Source organism: Capra hircus, chromosome 25, assembly GCF_001704415.2.
Source record: "Capra hircus breed San Clemente chromosome 25, ASM170441v1, whole genome shotgun sequence".
Taxonomy (NCBI): Eukaryota; Metazoa; Chordata; class Mammalia; order Artiodactyla; family Bovidae; genus Capra; species Capra hircus.
In genome coordinates this window covers 42,406,648-42,431,106 of record NC_030832.1, presented here as the reverse complement: position 1 = coordinate 42,431,106, position 24,459 = coordinate 42,406,648, and the positions used below count along the sequence as shown (strand labels likewise).

Here is a 24,459-nt window from a genome sequence, read left to right as displayed (position 1 = left end):
GAGAAGATGGGGCTTCTTGCTGGATGTGAAAACGCGTGCTCTCCAGGCAGGAGTCCCCGGCCTGTCGTCTCTGATTCGGTAGGTCTGGACCGAGGTCAGATGACATGCATCTCTGACAGGTTCCAGGTGGTGCTGAGGAAGGGCACGCAGAGACAGCAGAGGGCGGCCGCGGAGCTGGGGGAAGACTGAGGGAATCCGCCATCCCTGCAGCCGTCAACCCACATGGGGTTTGGAGAGGAGCTGCGCCTTCAGAGCCTGGGAGGGCACAGGAGCGGACATCAGGAGCTGCGCTGCCCGGGACGCAGCGACCCAGGCTCAGCTCTCAGCCGTTCTTCAGGCGGACTCCACTGGAGGGCAAGCCCTTGGAAGCCTCGCTGCCGCCCTTGTCTTAACTTGTTTGGAGCGCCTGCTACCTGGTGTCCACAGAGGGTACGTCAACAAGCAGTGAGACCCCCCCGCCCCTACCTCCCACCCCAGTCCAAAGGCCCAGGATTCTTGAGGCTGCTGTGAGGCTAAATCTGAGGAAGAAATGAGTCTCAATTTCAGTTACCAAAACACAGACAGGCATACAGAATAATTATAATAAATATTTTAAGTTATATTTTCAAATACCAAAGCATAAATGTTAATATTTGATTTTTGGAAAAAATAGAGCATTTTCTTATGTTAACATAAATATTTGGCTTATGGAAATAATGCTTAGAATGAAATCTTTTAGGCACTTGGGGATAGAAAGTGCAGGAAAATATAACAGGTTTACTGTACTGCTACGTACAAGAGCAACCAGAATTATATCTGATTGAATATCCTGTTCTCAACACTGTCAGCATTACTGATCTAAGAGAAACCACTGACCAAATACAGCCCACATGGCATTTCAAAAGGGGAAGACTTGGCTGATGGTAGTTCTTGACATTTCAAGTTCTTTTCAGTGTCTTCCCGGAGATATAAAGTTTCAGTAGACAGAACCCAAAGAAGAAATATTTCATCTTCTTCTTTTTTTAAAAACAATATTTCTTTTTAATCACTTTGACTTTTTTCTTTATAAACACTCAAGAACTTTCTTGGTGGGCATTTAAGCAAGAAAGAACCAATAGCCCACGAACCTCGCAGCACACACAGCCTAAAAAACACACAGCGCGTGGATTAGGCTGCCAGGATGAGCAGCCGACACTTAATGTGAAGTCAGCCATCGATTTCTGGCAGATCTCTTAATGAACTGTATGAGTAAGACACAAAAATACAGAAGCCACTCAGCGAAGTTATTTCAAAACCTGCTGGATGTGAAAACCTGTCCCAGGAGGCACTGGGCAGGGCGCTCCGGGAGTACATTCTTCCTGCTGTCAAGGCTTGCTTGGGAGGGTCCTCCGCTGCTGGCAGACAGGTGCCCTGTGACGAGGCTCAGAGGCCACGAGTCCCAGCCCAGGGGAGGCGAGGCGAGGGCTGCGCGTCTGCCCCTCCCGCTGCTGCGCTGAGGCTCTGCTCCCAGGACTCTGATCACTGCGGCAGGGCCTGCAGGTGCTGCAGGAGCTGCTCGCAGTAGGTGGGCGAGCGGTGCTTGTGGAGGACAGCCTCCGTCTCTTTCACCAGGAGGTCGGGGAAGAGGACGCTGCCTGCTTTGAGGGCCTCTGCAAAACAGGAAAACACTTTTGTGATGCCAGAAATGAATAGGAAGCCAACCTTAGCTTCATACGAAAGTTACAACAGCCATAAAGAGCAGGCTGCAGGGAAAGGGAAGTGATCGGGGGTAAGGAGGGCGTTGCGTAATGACTATGTCCGTTCTCAAGAAGACATAAGGATCTTTATGTATGAGCCCCATGTCCGAGTGTCACGCTATGCAAGGCAAGACTGGCAGCTGTGAGGAGAAGACGAATCCACTACTGTGCAGGAGACGCCCACACGCCCCTCTCAGAAAGGGGAGGATCCAGCAGGCAGCTGGGTAAAGCGGAATCCAAGAGCGCCAGTGGTCAGCTGAGTATCCACAGACCGCCTCATCCAACACCAGCAGAACATACATCCTCTCAGCTCCCATGGAACATGTACTAAAACAGACCACGGCCAGGGCCGTAAGGCACACCGTCAGCAGGAGCCCTGTAGTCTCTGCTCTCAGACCTCAGTGGAATCAAACTGAAGTCAGTAACAAAGAGACAACTGACAAACTCCAAACAGCTGGAGATCATGCAACACATCTCTAAATACCACAACGGTCAAAGAAGACGCCTCCAGAGAAAACACTTTTAACTAAAAGAAAATACGACTTGTTTGCAAATGATGTAATCGACAAGGGGCTAATCTCCAAGACGCAGATCTAAGCAGCTCATGCAGCCCAGCCGCCAAGCAGTGGCACAGCCCGGCCGAACGCAGGCAGAAGCTCCGAGCAGACACTTCTCACCAACAAGCACGTGGAGAAATGCTGACCGTCGCTGATGAGCAGAGAAACACAAATCGAAACTGCAACGAGGCACCACGTCACACTGGTCCAATGGCCATCAGTAAAAAGTCTGCCAACAACAGATGCTGGCGAGGGCTGGAGAAAAGGGAGCCCTCCCATACTGCTCTGCGTGCGTGCGTGCGTGCGTGCGTGCGTGCGTGCGTGCGTGCGTGCGTGCGTGCGTGCGTCCGCGCGCGTGCTCAGCCATGTCCTCTCTGCGACCGCATGGACTGCAGCCCGCCACAGCCCGCCCGGCTTCTCTGTCCATGGGATTCTCCAGGCAAAGAGTATTAGATCCTCCAGGGGATCTTCCTGATCCAGGGGCTGAGCCCACATCTCCTGCATTGCAGGGGGATTCTTTACCGCTGGCGCTACCTGGGAAGCCCGCTGTACTGTTGGTGGATGTGAACCGGTCCAACCATCATGGAGACCAGTGTGGAGATTCCTTAGAAACCCAAGAGCATGCCACTCCTGGGTGTGTGTCCGGAAAAAACGAACTTGAAAAGGCACACGCAGCCCAGTGTTCACAGCAGCACCATGTGCAGCAGCCGCGACCCGGAGACAGCCTGGACACCCACGGACAGGCGAGCGGAGAAGTGCTCCACAAGGCGAGTCGCAGGGGGACGCAGATTAAAACAAGGGGCAGCCGTACACCCGTCAGGAGGGCTGGAGTCGGTGCGCCCCCTGCTGGCAGGCTGTGGGACGACGGGGACTCTCACCTTGCAGGTGGCACTGCTAAATGGTGCAGCCACTTGGGCGATTTCTTAGGAAACAAACACACTCTCGGGCTTCCCTGGTGGCTCAGCTGGTAGAGAGCCCGCCCACAGTGCAGGAGACCCCGGTGTGATTCCTGAGTTGGGAAGGTCCGCTGGAGAAGGGACAGGCTCCCCACTCCAGTACTCTCGGGCTTCCCTCGTGGCTCAGCTGGTAAAGCATTTGCCTGCCATGGGGGAGACCTGGGTTCGATCCCTGGGTTGGGACGATCCTCTGGAGAAGGGACAGGCTGCCCCCTCCAGCATCCTGGCCTGGAAAAGTCCATGGTGTCACAGAGTCGGACACAACTGAGTGACTTCTGCGTCTCCCTTTCACACCACACTCTTACCACGCGAGCCGGCAATCACAACCTCCATATTTATCCAAAGGAGCCGACAACGCACATTTGCAAAAAGCCTGCACACAGATGTTTAGAGAAGCTTAATGCATTTTCATCACAATTTGGAAGTGATGAAGATGCCTCTGTAAAGGGATCAGTGAAGGTGTGCCGGGAGCCAGCGTGAGGAACTCCGCCCGTGGCAAAGGTCACGAGGAAGGAGGCTTCGGCACACGCAAAGGCGGGACCGAGCCTCAGGAGACCCCCGTTCCCGAGCATCTGCCCCCAAAACCAGAGTGCCTGCTTTACTGTTTTATGCTCTCACCTGTACCTCTGACTTTACGGGGGGCTGACCCCTCCACTACCTCTCTCGGAGGAGTTAACTTGCAGCTCCAGTTAATAAAAATTCCTGGGCGTGACAAGGGTGTTTCAACTTACAAACTCCTCTGAAGGTTCTCTAGCCTGCCTGAGCAGGTTCGTCCAGCCACATGTGATTGTTCGCAGCCTCCCAACCGTGAGAGGCACGAGATGCTTTAAAACTTTCTAAATACAGACTCTTTTGAGAAGTTACAAAATTATTAGCATAGTATAGTGGGTCGATTAAAAATTATATTGGTGAAGGGTTTTTCATTTGTTGAGCCAATATTTGCTGCTAAATCTCCATATTCCCTGCCCTTATAATGAATATAACTAGCATATGGGAGAAATAAGTATTAACCTTTAAGATCAATCATTTTAAACCTTAGGCTAAGTAAATTCCTTTTCTTGATTGTAACCCACTACACCCTCATCCTATAGGAATGCAACTTTATTTGGAGGGTGGTGCCTGGTTTAAGAAAAAATCACCCCTGGAAAAAATAAGTTTTCTGGTTGACTGACTGTTATCAGAAAGGGCCATAAAATGTCAGCAGGCCTCATGGTCAGAAGATGATGTAAAACTCCTAAGACCTTTGTATAATTTTATATGAAGCACCTGATTTTGACAAGGGTCAGGTCTGCTGACCCTGCGTGACTCTGTATTCATCCCTATGTATAACAAAAAGGTATATAAACAAACCTGAAAAATGAAGAAATTGGATCAGTTTCTGGAAAGACTGATTCCCCCGTGTCGTTTCTTGTTCTCCGTTTTTCTGGCTGAATTCCCATCTGGAGCGTGGGTACTCACTCACCAAGCCTGCTAATTTTGCCTGGGCTTCTAAGATTGGACTGGGGAGGCCTGAGTGCCTCCTCTCCTTCGGGAGAACGGAAAGACGCCTGTGGCCTACGTACGTGGTGCAAGCTTCTTGTCTCAAAGTTTTATTGGTATTCCACGTAAACCAAGTTATTCAGCCTCTTTTTCTCCACTAATCTTCCTACTACACTATTCTTCTCTAATCTCTCTTCATATCTGTAATTAAATAAGTATTTTCCTAGGACGCCGATTCCGTCTCCCCTTCGAACTACCCTGGATCCACCAGGGCTGGACCCCGGCAGAGGTATAAACAGACTGGTTCACTCAGACAAGGCCTTAGCCCTAAAAAATGAGCCCTCACACCAGGAAAAGGACCCTCAAGTGCCTGTCGCCAAGCCTAAGAAGGCAACGTGGAAGGCTTCACACCCCACGATCTCAAGAACACGATGTCTGCAAAAGGTAAACCAGAGGACGGGTGGCCGCTCAAGTCCAGGAGGGGCAGGGAGACAGACGGACGGGGGAGGCACTGAGTGTTTTCAGGGATTGCGTGTGACGCTGCCACTTGGGATGCTCGCCCAGACCAGCGCACGCACGGTGCCCAGTGACCCCGACGTAATGGAGCACTCAGGGCGACCGCCGTGTCCCTGCAGGCTTGCTGACTGGGACACACGCACGGCGCCCAGTGACCCCGACGGAATGGAGCACCCGGGGCGACCGCCGTGTCCCTGCAGGCTCGCTGACTGGGACACACCCACGGTCAGGTGGGGCCGTCAGCCACGGCTGAGCGTGTGCCTGTGAGGCAGTCTCTGCACTCCTGCTCAGGGTGTGAGGTCTGTAGAAATGGGGAGGGTGACGTCGGTCAGGAACCGCCGTGAGCACATGTGTGGGCTCCTGGTACAAAGTGAGACCACCCGTCCGTTCGCAGATGCTGCCACTGTGAGCAGTTTCCAAGTCGCCCCGAACAAGTCCCCTCTTGTTACCTCGAGAGCTGTAGCGCCGGCCAGTGGCCCCTGTGTGGCCAGCCCGGGTGGGGACAAGGCTCTTACCCAGAACCGCGTCCTGGACGGCGCACTCCGGGTCGTCGAGGTACACGAGGAGCTCGCGGTACAGGTGCCGGACGCTGCTCTGGTAGCAGCACTTCGAGGCCTCGCTCTGGACACGCTGTAGCCAGGTCACCAGGGCGGAGGTGGCTGCCAGCCTCACGTCATCGGAAACGTCGTCCAGGCGCTTTAGGAGTTCTGGGGGTGGGAGCAGAACAAGAGTGTGAGCAGAGGTTCCGGGGCCAGCGTGCACAGCTAAACTCCCAGCACCCGTCCCGGGAAACCAACACGCAGGTGCCGGGAAAGGGGTGTCCTGGGACCCTCGGCTGCTCTGGCCCAGGGTGGACTCTGTGGTCACTGAGTGGAGGCATGACTGGCCGGCCTGGGAGTCTGTGCCCTCTGACCCGTAGGGTGGCCTTGGGGTTCCCCCAGCTCCAAGATGCTCAGGCTCAGAGTCATTCACAGGCGTCCTGCCCCCGCTGCCCCATTCTCCCCGCTGCACAGACGGCACAGGAAGGGCATGTGCTGACCCTGCTCTCTGCCCACAGCGGCTCTGAGGATGGAGGGGAGGGCTGGTGACATGATGGCCACCAGCCATGTTGGCTGTTTCTATTGAGTCTCCGAGACCAGACGTCCCGGGGGAACAGTCCTTCCCGAGGGGCAGGAACGCTTCCCGTGAACGGGAGAAACTTATCGACGGGTGCTTCTCCCTCAGAGCGCACGCGAGATGCCGGCCCCATGACTGGCGTCTTCGGGAGGCTCCGCTCCACCCCCAGGTGCTCCCAGGTTTCGGTGCTCCCACTTGAACTTTTCTCAACTTGTCTTTTTCACTTTCTGTGAAAGTTCATCCTGAAACGTGCAGCAGGTTCCAAGACAGCGCCAGTTCTAAGCTGTCGGCAGGGAATCAGATGTTCGCCCAGCGGTGGATTCAGGATTACCACGGCCTCGGGCACAGGGCCTGCTGACTCTTCTCTCTGCGGGAACGCCTGTGTTCCTCGCCTGCCTCCTGGCACCTTCAGGACAGACACGGTGACGTCTGGCACCCTTTCCGCAGAGCCTGCCCCCAGAAGCGCTCAACTTGTCCTGAAGGCTGTTGTCCTTGCAGCCTTCTGTGGGTCATGACTGCGCTCAAGCATGCAACTGCCACCTGCCTCCGGCAAGGGCGCACCCACGGGCCTGAGGTCCTCGGCAGCAGGCCCGCGCTGCATGCGTGCCTGGGACTCGCTGGTGCTCAGGCTCAGGAGGCGTGGCGCAGCGCACGTGAGGCGGGAGCCCGCACTCCCCGGGTGCAGACGCCGCCTGCTGCAGGCGGCCCCCGGCTCCGGGGCGGCCGAGCGCCCACCCCGCAGTTCCACAGGCGCGCGTCCTGCCCCTCCTGCTGTGCTCCTTGCTCAGTGACGTCACACCCACCACGGCCACATGCGGACTCGGCACCAGCCTGGCCAGAAGTCGAAGGTAGCGTTTCCTGCCCTTCCTCTGACAGAGGCAGCTGTCACACACACACACAGGACCGGGGAAAGAAGAATGTCCTACCAGGGTAAATCTTGATGAATCTGTCTGGATCAGTCACACCATTAGAGGTCTTCAAAAACAGGTTGATGATCCGGCACGAAATCAATCGAGTCATCTGAGAATCTTCTTCCAGGGCGGTCAGAATTTGAGGCATCAGTGTTTCCTGCATGCCCTGTATCTGCAATAAGAAACCACGTGAGCTGTGCGTCCTGGCTGGACAGGGATCGCTCTGCACGCGCCGTGTGCACCGCCTGTAATGGGAGAGACTTGGACCATCACAGAGTCTGGAACGCTGTTCTGCAATTTCTATGTAAGTAGCAGACTCGAGTCTTGAATTTAAATTCAGACAATTTGGACACTGGTCAGCTGATCCTTAAAAAGTCTGTTATTCAGAAAATCTCAGGCACGGATCCTACACAGCCCACTGCTTGCCAGCACAGCTGGATATCCTGTCCAGTAAAGCTTAGGGGGCGTTTCTGTAAACGCTGCTGCAAATCGCCGTGGCCATGCTGGCTGCAGCACGCGGGCCTCCAGCTGTGCCATGCGCCTCTTAGCTGCGGCGCATTCACCTCCAGGGATTGGACCCGGGCCCCTGCACTGGGGCAGCGGAGTCTTAGCCACCGGGCCCCCAGAGAAGGCCCGAGGGGACATCTTAACTTGAGTGACAGCCGCTCAGGCAGCACCGTGCCCCCTGCTCCCACTGTGTCCTCAGTCCCCTCTGATGAGACGTGAACACAAGCAACACTCCAGTTAGGCTCCTGTGAGGAAGTCTGTTCCCGTAAATGTAACGCTCACCTGAGAAAACCACCAGGTGACTCAGGGAAGCCCAGACTCTGCCCCTAGACCTCTGCTCGCCCGCCAGCCCCACGGTCCCGCCCTCGGTCTGCCTGGGACCTCCTGCTGCAGCTGTCAGGACAGGAGACTCAGGCGAGTGCGCTTCCAGGGCACATCCCCTTCCCTCTTGGGCCGGGGACGCACGAGCCCTACCTGCCTGTCCGACAGGACGCCGCTGCTGACAAGTGCCCAGAGGCAGGACACGGCCGCCGTGCGGATGGCTGCGGCCGTCCTCCCGGCGTGCCACTGCAGGTTGGGGACGAAGATGTCCTGGACCAGGGTGTCCAGGTAGCCGCGGAGCTGCCTGGAGTGGAAGAAGGAGAGAGCGGGCGTGGGGCATTCAGACTCCTTGGAGGCAGCGCTTTTGCCTGGGAAATGGACGGCCCTGAGGAAGAAGGCCAGAGGAAGCAGCAGAAACGAAACCCTGGGCACTGAGCAAGTATTTCTCAGGGACACGGTTTCTGAGGGGCGTGGGGCTTCCCCACGGCTGCCGGGGGGCACCTGCTGCCTCTCCGGGGCCGGGCCCTGGGCTGCTGCATACTCCAGCCTCCCTCCCGCTTGGCGGCCCAGGGGCTGCCCTGTCCACCACCCTCCTGGAGTATCGCTGGGATGGTGAGTGACTCCAGGGGCAGCATCCTCACACACACACGGGCCTCGCGGCCCCTGAGACGATGTGAAGTCGCTATGGCCACACCCACCACCTCAACAGGAGGGCACCTTGGGGCTGTGCCCACGGTCCCACGTGCCAGGACACCGGGAGACGTGCACATTCCCGCCAACACGGCTGGGGCCCTTTCTCTCAACAGCCGTCAGGACAGAGCAAAGCGGAACCAGGATCGCAGCCCCGAGCCCCACGGGCTGGCCGGGCCACCCTGCACCGCGGAGCCGCAGCTGAGGCCCCATCCAAAGCCCAGGGCACAGCCTCGGCTCTTCTTACAGCTCCTCTGCCCCACAGGCCTCTGCTGGTGGCGCAAAACCTAGTCTGCTGAACACGTGACCCATCGACTGTGTCCGGAGGAAGTGGATACGCTGCACTGAGGAGGCTCCAGGAGCAGGTCGGTGTGACCGGCGCCAGGGCGCCAGGACCTCCAGCGGGGGGCGCTGCGGAGCGGGGCCTGGGAACCTGGCGCAGCGGGGCTCACAGGCCTCCCAGGTTCCAACCTGCTCCAATTCTTGCGGCAAAGAGCCACTGGTTCCTGAAAAGCGATCCACCAGGGGGCTCTGGAGAGGTCAGTCTCGCGTCCTAGCTGAGGTGGCCCACACGTGGCAACACGGGCCTGGGGGCTGAGCGCCGGCCACGAGGGACAGGCAGCGGCCACCTGAGCTGCTTCTGACTCCAGTGAGGTGCTGGGAGCAGAAAGCGCAGCAGACTCCCGGAGGATGAGCCCCACTGCGCGCGGAGCACGCACACGTGTCCCAAGCTGGGTCCCGAGACAAGGAAGCCCAGCCGGGGGGCCCACAGGCTCCCCCAGAACCGCCAGCACCCAGTCTCGCCCTATGGGAGAGGGGTTCCGTAACATTTGCGCCAGGGGACGGATCCGCGCGAGGGGACCGCTCCGCGCCAGGGGACGGATTCACACCAGGGACAGCTCCGCGCCAGGGGACCGCTCCAGGGAAATGGACGCATCCGTGCCAGGGGACCGCTCCACGGGAATGGACGGCATGAGGGGACTGCTCTGCACGAGGGGACCGTGTGAGGGGACCGCTCCTTCAACTTCTGGGCACCCAGAGCGGGGAGCAGCCCTCTATCACCCGCGATTCCTGCTCCAACCCGGGGGCACCCCCCCGGCCTCTGGCGGGGGGTCCTTACAGGGCGGGGTGGGCACAGGGGTCCCTTGCTGTCTCAGGCGCCATGATTTTACAATCCTCTAGTTCAAAGCCAAGCAGGTGTTGTTTCCCAAAGTCTCTCCTGCTTGTAAAACAGCTAATACTTTCACTAAACACTTGAAACTGAGCGCCTCTCTCTCCACAAGAAGCCTCCGAGCAGTTTCTTGAGGGAGCTCAGCCCAGCACGGAGGCCTCTTTCCTGGGGCGTCTCTGTCCGCGGGGAGCAGGGGCCTGAGGGGCAGCAGCTGGGCTGTGGGCCCTCCACCCAGGACGGCACCGGGGCCGACTCGCACCGTCTATGGGCTCTCCTAACCCAGAAGCCTCTGCAGACAAGTAGGAAACAACGCTTCCTGCAGCGCGATGGGCTGGCTAGAGGCCCAACAGCAGGTCAGAGCGACCTCCAGAGAGGCGAGGTCTGAACGATGACCCGTTATTTCCCTGGGAAAGTCCAGGACAGGCCGACGGCTGAGATCTGCTCTCTCAGATCCCAAACAGCTCTCAGCATCTTGCCGCCTGCTGCCCGTCCTGCCAAGGACGCCAGCCCCGTGCTCCCCTCCTCTCCGAAGCCCCGAGCTGGAGGCCTGGGTGTTCACTGTCTCCAGTCTCTCTGCAGAACACGCGTTCCCTAAGCTCTGAACTCCGCGGACATTCAGTCAACTCTGTGAGGCTTGAAAGGCACCAGAAGCCGTGCAGAGCTGGGCACAGTCCTGTATAAACCATCAGGAGCCAACGTTCCCTGAAACTGCTTCATTCCGTGGGATTTTAATGGCCACACGAGCACAGCTTTGACTCAGTGTCTCTGTGCTCCGCGCTGTTTCCCTGGGGCGGCGTGTCAGGGTGGCACGAGGGAGCCGCAGGACAGCAGGGCCTCGAGCTCGGGGTCACCGTAGTCCCCACGAGACCTCAGTGTCGGGGCAGGTGGGGACGACCCAGCCCTAACTCAGTGTGCGGGGGTGGGGTGGGGGGGCAGAGCCGACCTACCCCTGTGAATCCACCGTCTCCGGGGCTCCCAGCAGCACGCCCGTCAGGGTGGAGAAGAGCTTCAGGCGCATGGCTGGGTCCCTGGCCGGCTGAAGGCAGCTCCTGAGGATGGGGACCAGCTGGGGCAGGGCTTCTCCGAGGGCAGGGCCTAGAATACAGCGGCAGCAGGAGGGTGAGAAGGTGGAGCCCTGCAGCCACCCTGGCAGTGAGAGGCGGGGTGCGGGGCACAGCGCGCAGGGCGCCCTCGGCGCAGGGTGCTCTCGGCGCAGGACGCCACGGCCCTGCTCTGCCCCCTCTGCCACGGCTCTAACTGTTTGCCAAGCGCACTTTTTCTTCTCACATCTCACCAAATTCATAAAAACACTGAAGTCAGTCTTTTAAAGACCAGTCAAAATCAACTACGCAGAGTCTAAAGCTGCTGGACGTGTGCCGCGAACCCGGCAGCCAACGACGCCCCACGCCTGTCACCAGACGGAGCGGCAGCGCCCTGGCCCTGAGCCTGGCAGGATCCCAAACGCAGCAACGCTGCTCAGGGCCTGGGCTCGCCCGTGACGGGTCTCCGGGTCTGGATGTGAGTCGCACAAGCTGCCTTTCCCACCAGGCCCTGTGCCGACCTGGGGCGTGTGTCAGAAGGGACGAAGGCCAGCCTCAGGCCCTCTGGTCCACGCCCCGTCTGCTGACTCCGTACTCAGGCAGGACTTCAATCTGTCCAGAGGCATCGCCTCAGAGCCCAGGGTCAGAGTGGAACAAGCGTGGCCAGAGGAAGCCTGCCACCCCCTCCCGCCTTCCAGCCTCCACCCGAGCCCCTAACCCGCAGGACAGCCACACACGGCACCATGCCGAGTCCCGCGTTCAAGGCTTAACATCAAGACGTGTGCCTGGGCAGACTTTCAAGACCACGTTACATCAATTCGTCACTGTAACATTCTCAGCACTTTTAAGACGAGGTTTTAAAATGGCCAGTCTCCACAGGTGACAGTGATCGTGAGTGAATGAAGAGCCAGGCCCCAGCGCGTGGCCGACTGGGCGGTGAGTCTGGCCGTCTGCGCTGGGCTGCCAGGGCCGCCAGGCACCGGTGCTCGGAACCCAGCCCGGGGCACCCATCTGGGGCTCACCTGAGTGGGTGAGCACCACGTCCAACTGCAGGAGCTCCACGGAGTGGCCGGTCCAGGCCCGGTGCGAGGCAGCCAGCCACTCCAGGAGGGGGCTCACACGTGCTCGGAAGAGGTCCTGGCTGCTGTCCATGCCCTCCACTGCAGCCAGCTCGGCCAGCGTCTCCTGAACCTGGGGGAGCAAGTCGCCGGCTGGGACAGTCAACCTGAACGTGGGACTCACACACCCCACTGGAGACCCCTGTCCTCACTGCCCGAGGGAGGGAGAGCCACTCGGGCGCACGCCCTGTGACCTGGGGTTCCCAGTCCACGGCCCGCCCGTCTGGACGACAAATGAATGGAGAGACGTGCGCTGACAGCAGGTCCAGCGTCCCCCCCCTCATTTCGCACCACCCAGGGCAGGGCGGTCCCTGCAGGGCAGAGGGCCGGGGCAGCGGGACCCTGTCTGCAGAGAAGGGGACCGGGCAGCTTCAGGGACTGAGCTGACAGGCTTAAACTGTGGTCAGTGAAGGTGGGTCCAAGGCCCCCTCTCTGAGCTCTGCACCTGACCAGACCAGCAGCAACGGTGTGTCTGCTGCTTTGGGGGCCAAGTGGTGAGGGCAGATTGGACAGTGGAGCTGGGGCTGCCTTGCAGGCCCGCACCCCGCCACCCCCGCCTCGGGCTTGAGGAACAGGACGCGCCTGGCACTCTGCACGCTGCCTGGGGCCCAAGTCTGGCCTGCAGGCCCTCCATGAGGACCAACTCAACTTTTCTAACATAAATTTTATGGCCCTATGGTGACAAACCACGAGCTCAGACACGTGCCCTCCAGAGAAGGGGACTTTCAAGAGACAAAACAAAGTTTAGAAAGGCACTAGGGAAAGGGAGGGCGGTGTGTGTGTGCGTCCTGGACACGGTGTGGGCAGAGAGGAGAAAGAACCAGGGGGAGAAGCTGAGTTCTCAGCTCAGGGAGAAGCGGCCAGACACCTGTCTCCGCTTGGCCCCTACAGTGGCGGGGAGCTAGACGGCAGGAGGTTCCAAGTCAGATACAGAGCCAGGGGGGCGGAAGTGACTGGAAAGCTGGGCTGTAACTAAATAGGGAAACGTGACAACATCTCCCCGCCTGCATCTGTCAACCTCTCGTAGACGCAGGTTTGTTAATGACCAGGGAGGCCGCCTTTCTTCCGTTCCTCCAAGGTAAAGTAGCGTCTTTACTCTGAGACACTGAAGTCAACTTCAGTGGGAAGGAATCGCGAATCCTGGGTCCCCCCAAGGCTGCCTAGAGGAAGACACACCGAACGGTCTGGATTCTTTGCCTTTGGTCACCAGCTCGGTGGGCCAGCTCACGACGTGGCGTCTGAGAGCAGAGACGACGGATGACGGTCACGGTCAAGGGGCTGCGCCAAAGCAGGAGGCTCCCCGCTCACCTTGTCGCCGAGGCCCGTGGGCCCCCACAGCGCCAGGACAGTCACCAGCACCTCCAGGAGCGGCTCGCCAGCCCCGCGGCAGTCCTCCCGGCCCGCGGACACCACGGCCTGCACGCACTGCAGCAGGCGCTCGCCATACAGGTGCTGCAGAGAGAGCGGCACGGTGAGCCACCCCGCGCCCGCCCGGCAGCCCAGATGCGGCCCCGCCAGCCAGGCCGTGCAGCCACAGCGGGCTAGGCCCGGGCTTCCGCACGTCAGCATCGAGAGGGCGTCCCTCTTCACAGCAGGGAAACTGAACCCCCGCTGAGCCCGAGGATCACGGGTTCCATGTGCAGTTCAGCGACACACACGGGAAGGGCCGGGGACCCTGGGTCTGCTTCAAACGCTCCAGGCCTCCCCGGCCCGGTCAAGCTGCAGAGGGGTGCGGCCGGGAAGGCGCGGCAGGCACGAGGGGTGCATGCTGCTCCCCTCCGCTCTGTGCACTTCTGAACTCCTGTAATGCTCAGTGAACAAAGACAGATAAAATTCTATGCCTCAAAAGACGCTTCCAGACCGCTGGGGAGACAGGGTTGCACCTCGGGAGGGCCGAGCCCATCCCTCAGCTCCCAGGCTCCAGCCTCATCCATCATGCAACAGGGCTGGGAGTGGGCGTGGGATGGCCCCCACAGGAAGACCCCAACGCCCCTCCCACGTGTCTGCTTCACTGTTTCACAGAGGACAGAAGGTCAGGACAGGGGTCATGCATGCAGGTCATGTGTATGTCCCCAGTGCGGTGGCTGCCCCGCTCTGTCCACCCCGTGGGCACGGCCGCCCCTGTTGAGTGTTACCTGGTGCGGGGCCAGCTTCCCGCGGGGCTGCAGAATGATAGCAGATGCCCAGTGAGGCAAACCCTTGCTGCTCCAGAGACAGACAGAGGGGCCACTTTCCAATGCAAAGAGTCAAGGTTTAAGACCATCACAACCAAACAAAAACAAGGTCGATATTTTTCCATCAATAGCAAATAATTATAAATTATTCCGAATGACTAAGTCTAACTACCTAGATTGTTTCAGCTTCAGATGTAACGGATTTATTGCTCAATTTAAGACAATAAATTTGTAACCGCCAAGCACAGCACCCAGTGACAGGTGCCAAATTAGGCTGCCTGCCGAAGCCCCACGAGAAGCCAAGTGCTGTGGTAAAGACAAGCTTGCCGTGGAGACATGGTGTCCGAGAGGTGTGTGGACCGACAGGGTGGGCGGATGCCACTGGCCACAAATACTGGGCACTCGGAATGTGGCCAGTGTGACTGAGGACTGCCTGTGCCCCAGGTGGATGCAGCAGAACGGGCCAGGAGCGCACGGGTCCATCGGTGGCTGCACCCCAGCCACGTGGTCAGTCAGCCAGCTATCCCCAAGGGGCCTGAGGGACACGTGACCGTCACTGCCTACGCGTGGATGGCCCCAGCAGGGGACGGCAGCACCATGGAGACGGGCTGACTCTATGACCCCCCCCCACCCCCACGTGCTCACGTTTTCAGACGCTTGGCAGATGTGAGCCTGCGCCAGCTCCACAGCGATGACCTTCACATGTGGCCGCAGAGCCTCCCTCGGGCAGCCTCGGATGAGGGAGGCGAGGACCAGGAGGCCGGAGGGGGAGGGCGACTTCCTCAGCGCTGGCAAGATCAGCTTCAGAAACACCTCCGGGCTGACAAAGGTGCCGACCAGCTCTGCAGACCTCGTGCACTGGGTGGGGAGGGGCGGGGATGGTTGGGGCACCGAGGCTGCGGCCGCTCTCCCTGCTACCCCACCAACACTGCTCGGCATCGGCCTCACATGCTTTCACCCCCCCCCCCCCCCAGAAACAGCCCTGTAAGCACGTTTCCTCCTCAAATGCTCACGAAACAAGTGAGTCCTCCCGTGAGCTCAGAACTGCCAGGGGAAGGAAGTCTGGCTCGTGGGAGGGCTGTCAGAGCAGCCTGAGGCCCGGCTGCCTGAGCTGGACCCCGGGGGGCCGCTCTGCACATCTGCCTGCCCACGGTCCCTGCGGGCTGACCACTGCAGGGCCTGCGGGTGGAGGCTGTGTTTTCATACGGACGCGGGGCCACTTGCCCGCACGTGCTTAAGGAGAGCCTTCACACGCCGCTCCTCGCAGGCCCAGGGCCACGGCACACCTGCAGCTTCACACGGGGCGCCCCTGTGCCTGCTGAGGTCCGAGTTCACGGCCGGCAGAGCGGAGAAGCAAGGGCGGGGCCCCACAGACGCCACTCACGCTGCTGACCACGGCCGCCTCCTCGTCAGCGCAGGCGTGGAGCAGGGCGCGCAGCACGGGCTCCAGGTGCTGCGTGGTGTGGTCCTCGGCGTGCAGGAGCAGCACGGCCAGCAGCTGCGCCGACTTCACCCTGGTGCCCGCCACCCAGTCAGCGAGGTCGTGACAGACGGCGGGGAGGATCTTGGAGAAGTTTCTGAACACGAGCTCTCGGCAGCCCAGCCCCGGGCGGCTCCCTGCAGGTCGTGAAGGTGGAGGGAGACGGTGACACTCAGAAGCACACACCCCAACGATTCGCGTGAAAGTCACTCAGCGCACATCCCTCGTCTAAGGCAGACCTACAGGTTTCCGAGGCCTTAAAGAACTCAGCCCGACTCTGAAGACAGGAGATGAGGCCAGAGTGCCACTACTTCCTTGAAAGCCTTTAGCAACGCAGAGGCGGGACATGCATTAAACTACATGTTCAAAGTGCTAACAAAGGATACACGGCTCTCAAGACAAGACACACGCATCGCCCAGAAGCGCCCTGCGCTCCCAACACCCCCACCGCCACCCCTCCCTCAGGCAGCTCGGTAGGCTTCCCGTCACTTCGGAGGAGCGGCCTCTTCTTCCTTCTGTGAGCGCAGCTGCACAGCACACGGCCCTCTCTGCCGGCCTCCCTCCACACGGAAAGGCATGCTGAGGCCCACCGCGTGGTGGGGCACACGAGACCTTCTCACTGCTGAGCGTGCGCCACTGCACAGACAGACCGCAGCTTGTTCGTCCCCCCGTCCACCTGCTGATGGGTGCCTGAGCTGCCCTGGCGCACGCTGCTGCCAACAGCTCTTCTCTCGGGTGGGTACCCGGCAGGGAGGCACTTAACGGTTTAAGAAACTGTTTAAGATGGCTTTTCAAAGCAGCGGTGCGTCCTCCTTCTGCTCCGGGCTCCGCCCCCCGCCACGCCCGGGACGCCACCTGCGGGGCAAGCTCAGGAGCAGGCAGTGTCTCCTTGCTGCTCTAAAGCGCATTCTGCTCAGGACCCGCATTCTGCTCAGGACCCATCGTGCCCGGGGCCTTTTCTCAGGCGCTTTCTCAGGCAAATGTCTTTTCAATCTCTTTTTCACCCACTGAAGCTGCTGCTGAGCTTGCCGTTCCCTCTGTGCTCTGGAAGCGCGTCCTTCGCACGCAGTCTGCAAACATCCCCTCTGTGCCCTCAGCTGAGCTTTCTCAGCGTCTTCGTCTTGATGAGAACCGGTCCACCAGCCATTCCTTTGTGGAATGTGTGGGTCCTACTCTCCAGCCCACAGGCCACTGGGGCTCAGCCTCGTGGGTCAGGAGGACGGGATCCAGGCCCAGGGGCACCGGCTTTCTCCCCTGAGCCGTCTCTGCAGCTCATCCGAACCCAGAGGCCACCCATGTGTCTGTGTTTGGACTCCGCCCTGCCCACAGCCCGTCTGTCTGATGCTGACCCCTCTGTGCCTGCTCACTCTGGCTTTATGTCTCTATGTCTTTATGTCTTGAAGCCAGACGTGCTTGTCTTTCAACCTGGGTCTTTGTCTTCAAAGTTTCAACTGACCTAGGTCCCTTGCGTTTCCTTGTGAATTTCAGGATAAGTTTCTCAATTTCTATAAAAAAGCCTTCAAGGATTTTGATTACAAGATTTTCATCTTAAAGATTCAAAACAACTCTAGAAATAGAAATGAGACGGTGACAAGTCAGAGTTTAAAAGGTGTTTTAGTAGAAAGCACAGCTTGAGCCGCGAGGCCCACGGTGAGCGCTTGCTCCTGTGACTCTCCTATCTCCACGGCGTACGAGAGACTTAGTTCCGGAGGCTCAGATCCTGTCAGCTGTTTAAGTGAGCTTGTTATCAGCTCAGTTCAGTTCAGTCGCTCAGTCGTATCCGACTCTTTGCGACCCCATGAATCGAAGCACACCAGGCCTCCCTGTCCATCACCGTCTCCTGGAGTTCAGACTCACGTCCATCGAGTCCGTGATGCCATCCAGCCATCTCACCCTCTGTCGTCCCCTTCTCCGCCTGCCCCCAATCCCTCCCAGCATCGGAGTCTTTTCCAATGAGTCAACTCTTTGCATGAGGTGGCCAAAGTACTGGAGCTTCAGCTTGTTATAATCCTGCAAAAGACAAAATGCCAAATCGATGCCCTTTTCTTCCTGGTGACGCTGGTCCCTTGCAGTGAGTCTGGGGGATGAGGGGCCATATTAGCATGGTCTGGGGAGGGGTCCGCAGGCAGGCGGGCACGTGGCCTCACTCAGACAACGCTCTGCCCTCTGTTCTTGTACATGATATGGCGGATGTGGCAATTCAGAAGGTGGTGAGTCCTCAAACTTCAGTGAGTGAGAAAAGTCCCTGCTAGCCACTAGTTTCTGTAGCTTTTCCAGAACACGTGTGATCTCCCCTTAGAGCAGCTGTGCGGTGCGGGAGGCGACACTGCCTGAGGTGACAGGGAGACCAGAAGGAAAGAAGACGCAGGCCTCCCAGGTGCAGGGGGGCCGCCCCGCGGGCCTCTCAGGAACACCACCAGGAGCATGCTGGGTGCCGACACCCACCCCCCGGAGCTCACCACGCCCGGAGCCCCTCGAGGCCCTGGCTCCACCCGGCCAGGTGCGGCGGGGCCTGCCGGCCCCAGGGCTCGCTCACTCCCACGGCACTGCCCACCCGACCTGGCGCACGTTTACCAGGCTCTGTCCCGGCCAGCACCACCCCATCACGGCGGCACCCTAAGAGAGCACCTGCAGGCAGATGGCAGTGACGAAGGCGCCCCATCAGGCTCACAGGGGCTTCAGGCCCCGACAGAGAGTGTTTCCTCAACACAGGACACCAGATGGACGCGAGGCCCTGGCGCAAGAAGCGGGGCTGGGGCCTGGCAGGCAGGGGCTTCCTCGGAAATGCAGCTCGGATCTGACTTGGGAGTTAAGGGGAAACGTGGGTGCCCATGTGTGCACGTGCACGTGGGTGCTCACAGTCTGGCAGGGACCACAGCGAGGGGTAGGACGGGGCCCGCCAATGGCAGCCTCTGTTCTGAGGAGGCATCACCCAAAACGCTAGGGCAGCACCCCACTCGGGGCCCGTGTCTCCTCTGCAGGTGAAGCTGACAGAAGAGCTCCGTGAGCTGACAAGGCGCCCCGTTTTCAGAACTCCCCAGAGCCCCGCGCTCCTCAGCTGGCGTGTCCTCACATACCCAGGGAGGCCGGCCTGGGGCCTCGGGGGCGCTCCTTCCCACGCCGGGCTCCACCTCCAGGACACGCCCGCCTCATCAGCCCAAGCCTCTGCACTCACCTGGTGAGGGGTGGTGGGCCGGGGGAGGGCTGGCAAAGTCCAGCTTGTCCTTGAGGTCGTCCTCGTTCTCCGTCTGCCACTGCAGGCCGACCTGCTCCCAGAGGCTCCTGGCCTCGCACCTGCCACATGCGACACAGCGCAGGTCAGGGGGCGCCCGCGGGGACGGGGGCACTGGGGGGTGCCCGCGGGGACAGGGGCACTGGGGGGCGCCCGCAGGGATGAGGGCACTAGGGGGCGCCCGTGGGGACAGGGGCCCCTTCCTGAAAGAACTCACCTGCGGGTCTGCCAGCCTCAGCCCTGCCTAATTCCTGTCTGTGAGCCGGGCAAGGGGCGGAAGGTGCAAAACGGCCCAGTCAAAGCCCCGGGGGCTGCTCAGCAGGCAGGAGGGGGCGGCTGCAGGGGGCTCTGGCCCAGAGGAGAAGCCGCCGCCGCGGGAAATGACAACAGAGGAGAGGCCGCGCCTGGGAGGAGCGCGGGCGGCCTGGGGCACCCGGAGCCGGCCGCAGCTGCCACGGCGTCACTTACGCGACCTCAGGGATCTCGTCGTGGAGGCCGCTCAGCAGGAGTGGGATGAGCTTGTGGAAGAGGGAGTAGCGGTCCCGCAGGCTCAGCAGCCAGCCCCCGACCACGCGCATCACCGCCTGGCGCACCTGCGGGCGGGAGGCAGTCAGCGGCCTTCCCCAGCGTGGGCACCGCCGGGCCCAGGGCCAGCTCGCTGCTCCAGCAGCCCCGCTGCCCGCATCTTGGGTCTGCGGACAGATAGCCAGGACGCCTAGTCTTGCTGGTTTGAGCCCTCGTCCTGCAGGCTCAGGCCGGACCCCCACTGACCACAGCAGGCTCCGTGGCCCTACCTCAGCCCTGTGGCATGTCCGCAGCCTTCTCTACGGAAGCTCCTGGGCAGGCTGGGCGCCAGCCGCCTGTGTCTGAGAAGGTGGCGTGCGTGCCTGCACACACCACACCCCCTGCAGCGAGAAGGCGAGCTTTACACTAACGATGAAGCATCAGAAAGAGAACGTAAAAATAAAATCCTTTTTAAAAATTGCACCATTAAAGTTAAAATACTTGGGCATAAACCTGGCCACGGAGGTGAAAGACTCACGTGCTGAGAACTAGAAACATTAATAAAGGAAGCTGAGGATGACTCAAAGCAGCGGAAAGACACCCCACCTTGCTCTTGGGTTGGAGAACGCTGTTAAACAGCTGCACCACCCAAAGTAAGCTACAGATTTCATTTGAGGCCTATCAAATTACCCATGACATTTTTCATAAAGTGAGAACAAATAATCCTACAGATTATATGGAATCATAAAAGATCCAGAACTGCCAAGACAAACCTGAGGGGAAAGAACAAAGCTGAAGGCATGGCTCCCCAGACTTCAGACAGCACTTCAAAGCTGCAGTCGTCACAAGAGCATGGTGTCGGCACAAAATCAGACGCGGGGATCGGTGGGGCAGCGAGAGGGCCTGGAAGTGACCCACACAGCTGCAGCCAGCTCACCTTCAACACAGGAGGCGAGACTACACAGTGGGGAGAGGGCACGCGGAGTCGGGAAAGCCGGACAGCGGCGTGGAAGTCGGTGAGGCTGGGACACACCCTCACAGCACACACACACACAGACTCAGAACGTCTTAAAGACTCAACCTTAAGACATGACACCATGAAACTCCTAGGAGAGAGCACAGGCAAAACCTTCTCTGATATAAACCGTGCCAGTGTTTCCTTCGGTCAGTTTCCCAACATAATATAGAGAGAATGAAGCTGAACCACCGGGACCTAATCAAACTCATAAGCTTTCGCCCAGCAAAGGAAACCATAAGCAAAACAGAAAGACAATCTGCAGACGGGGAGGAAATATTTACATGCCGCGACTGACAAGGGAGTAATTCCGCACATGTACAAACAACTCATACAACTTCAGAGCAATAAACCAAAAAACCCAAGGGAAAAACGGGCAGAAGACCTTGACAGACATTTCTCCAAAGAGGACATGCAGACGGCCAGCAGGCGCGTGAAAGGACACTCAGCATCAATAATTACTGAAGAAAGGAAAATCAAAAGCAATCAGAATGGCTATCATTAAAGTCTCCAGATGGACTTTGCTGGTCTTCCAGGGGTTGCAATTCCGCCTGCCAATGCAGGGGACACAGGTTTGGCCCCTGGTCTGGGGAGAGTCCACAGGCCGCCAGACAACTGAGCCCGCAGGTGCTAGGGCCTGTGCCGCACAGCAAGAGGAGGCACGGCGGTGGGACGCCCGCTCGCCGCAACCGAGGACAGCCTCCGCTCCCACAGCTGGGGCAAACAAAGACGGCCCGGTGCAGCAGAACTTTTAAAAACAAAATAAAAAAGAACACAGAAGTTTTGGAAAAGTCTACAAATAACAAACGCTGGAGAGGCTGTGGAAAGAAGGGAGCCCTCCTACACTGTTGGTTGGGATGTAAACTGACACAGCCACTAGGGAGCACGTACGGAGGCTCCTTGAAAAACTAAGACCAGAGCTAACACGGGACCCAGCGACCCAGCTCCCGGCAAACGACGGAGAAAAACGCACTTCAAAATGATACCCACCACAGCCAGGACACGGAGACAATCCAGACGCCCACGGGCAGGTGAACGGATACAGATGCGGTGCCTACACAGACGGTGGAATGCTACCCAGCCGTAAAAAGCAAAATCATGCCGTTTGCGGCAACATGGATGGACCCACAGATCATCACACTAAACGAAGAAAGTCAGAGAAAGGCGAATACCGGATGGCACCGCTTGTATTTGGACCCTACCTATGAACAGACAGACTCACAGACGCAGAGGGCACACTGGGCGTCACCAAGGGGGAGGCGAGTGGAGAGGGAAGGCCCAGGAGCTCGGAGCTGGCAGTCACAAACCAGCACGTACGCACGGGCAAGCAAGGCCCTCCTGCGCCGCAACACCCTGTGAGAAGCCACAGCGGGAAGCGCTCCAGAAGGCAGCAGGCTGAGCCACTCCACGCACGTGTGCGGGCTGAGCCACTCTGCTGTACAGCTGAAATCGACACTGCCTTGTGCATCAAGTATACACTTCAATCATAAAGAAGAAGAAAACAATATGACCCCGCGTGGCTGTGGCTGGAGGCCAGCTGGGGTGCTGGAGAGCAATCTTTGGGGTCGACAGACCCAGGCCTGGAGGAGGCCAGCTCCAAGTGGGGTCCTGCGCACCCATCCCAGCCCCAGTCTCAGACATGGAGGATTTCCGTGGGAAGGGACGCGCCAGCATGGAAGCACGGACGGACAGGACCCGAGAAGGCTGGTGCTCCCTCTGCCGGGGGCACGGGAGCCGCTGTCGCCTGCCGTGCAGGCCCCCACCAGCAACCACCGCTGCTCCTGCCCCGGGGACAGGGCCCTTCACCCACTCTCCCCTGTGGGAGAGAGCCTGCCCGGGTGGCCTTCGCTCTGCCCCCACAGCCTTAGGTCCACGACTCTGAGCGGCTTCTGCCGACAGAACAGCTGCTTCTCTCACCTCTGCCCGCCTGCCTTGCCTGTCTGTCTGTCTCCGCAGGCCCCAAAGCCAAGGGAAGGGATTACCCAAACACACTGACCCTGGCTCCAATCCTCCTGGTTTGGCAACCTCTGCGGCTTTTCAATTAAATCACCTTGATGAACGGCATGTTACACTTATTTCTACAGACCGTGGAAACCCTGTTTAGAGTTTCTTCCTAAAAGCAAACAGTCCTCGTTCCCATCCTTTAGAATTAAGCATAACAAATCCACTACAACAATTCAGTTCTCCCCAGGAACACCCTGTGGCTGGGAAGGATGGAAGGACATTCTGGTGTCACACATATCTTTAGTAAAGGACAGAAGTCAGTAACTGACAAACAGCACCCCAGCATGCTTCTGGGGGTGAAGAGGGGCTGCCCTGGAGAAGCTCCCCTTACCTGGGGAACGTCGTCAAAGAGCCGCTGGGCCAAGTGCGGAAGGACGTCATCCACGGACTTCCCGCTGCCGAACTGGATCGTCGCGCCCGCGGCCTCGATGACGGCCGCGCGCACCCTCCAGTGCTGGTGGGAGACGGCCTGCATCAGGGGGCCGACCAGGGACTCCGACTGCATGTGGAAGTGGTCTGTGGGGCGGGGAGGCCACCAGTCACCAGGGGGTCGGCGGGCCTCCGCTCTGGCCTGGCTCCGCTGGGAGCGTGGCACCCTCACTGGGAGAGGCTCAGGGACGGGACCAGAGACTCAAACAGCACCTCTCTCGGAGGCCTGGGGCAGGACCCCGTGCCAGCTGAACACAGCAGCTGGGGGTCGGGGGGGGAGAGCCTGAAGCTGCCAGTGGCTGCGACAGGTGCCCGAAAGGGACGCCGAGTGGGGAGAGACGACGCCTCCCCAGGTCCTGCCGAGCCAGACTCGCAGCACGGAGCAGGAAACCGCGCCAGCACCGCCTCAGGCAAAGCCACCCTGCTTCTACGGGCCTCACGGAAAGCCAGGACCGGGGGTCTTCCTGAGACCCAGGTGGACCCTCCGGCTTTGCAGTTCTGCCGCTGCTTAAGACCTGTGCGAGGTCGCGATTTCAGTGGTACTTCCAGCGAGTTCTCTCAGCGCTCAAGTCCTAACATCAAGGCAGGCTCGGGCTCACTGCTGCCCAGGGTGCGGGGGCCCAGAGGAGACGCGCGGCGCGCAGGAGCGGCGCTGAGACCGGGAGATGCGGCGCTCGCTGCGGGCAGGCGCTGCGCTCGGGGCTGGGGCCGCAGGAGGGCGCGGGGAGGGGGCCACCGGGGAGGGGGCCACCGGGGAGGGCGCCACCGGGGAGGGCGCCACCGGGGAGGGCGCGGGGGCTGGCACCTGGCGTGGCGCGCGCCAGGCCGGCGGCGCACTCGCAGCTCTCGCGGCGCACGGCGGCGAAGGGGTCGAGCAGCGTGCAGCGCAGCGCGCGCACCGCGTCGTCCAGGTGGGGCGCGAACGCGGCGCCGCTCAGGCGCACGGCCAGGCCGAGCAGCTGCACGAGCGCCAGGCGCAGCTCCTCGCAGGCCTCGGGCGGCGGGCGGCGCGCGGGCTCGGGGCTGGCCAACCGCGCGGCGAGCGCGGGTAGCAGGCGCGGGAGGGCGTCGCGGGGCCGCGCGGCGCGCCGCAGGCCCAGCCCCAGCAGGTGCACGGCCAGCGCGCGGCAGCTCTCGGCCGGGTCAGCCAGGAGGCGCAGCAGGCGCGGCAGCAGCAGGTGCACCCACGGGCCCTGGAAGGCCGCGGCCGCGGCGTCGGGGTCGGCGTCGGGCGCCTCGGGCTGCGCCGCCTCCAGCACCCGCTGCAGCGCCTCCAGAGCGCGCCGCCGGCCCAGCTTGCTGTCGGCCTCCAGCCCGGGCAGCAGGCGGCTCAGGGCGCGGCTCAGCGCCGCCGCCTCGGCCGTCTCCCCGGCCTCTGTCGGGCCTCGGGGCGCCGCGGCCTCAGGCGTTACCAGCGCCGCCATCTTCCCCGCGTTGCTAATCACCAGGGGAGACCGGCGCTTTTACGACGGCCGCGGTGCGGATTACGGCACGTTTTCCGGTCAGCTCCGAGCGCAACTTTAT

The 24,459-nt window shown here is 60.1% G+C and overlaps 1 protein-coding gene across 1 annotated transcript; it reads right to left on the bottom strand.

Annotated features, from left to right (window-relative positions):
- DNAAF5 (dynein axonemal assembly factor 5) lies at positions 578-24,388 on the bottom strand. The gene is made up of 13 exons (XM_018039916.1): positions 23,741-24,388; positions 22,838-23,022; positions 19,452-19,576; positions 18,927-19,045; positions 15,656-15,888; positions 14,917-15,129; positions 13,406-13,549; positions 12,002-12,170; positions 10,887-11,034; positions 8,232-8,382; positions 7,266-7,422; positions 5,739-5,930; positions 578-1,628 (listed from the first exon to the last, which is right to left on the bottom strand). Exons 1-13 carry the CDS (start codon positions 24,357-24,359, stop codon positions 1,498-1,500), a joined length of 2,586 nt encoding a protein of 861 aa, XP_017895405.1. The 5' UTR covers positions 24,360-24,388; the 3' UTR covers positions 578-1,497.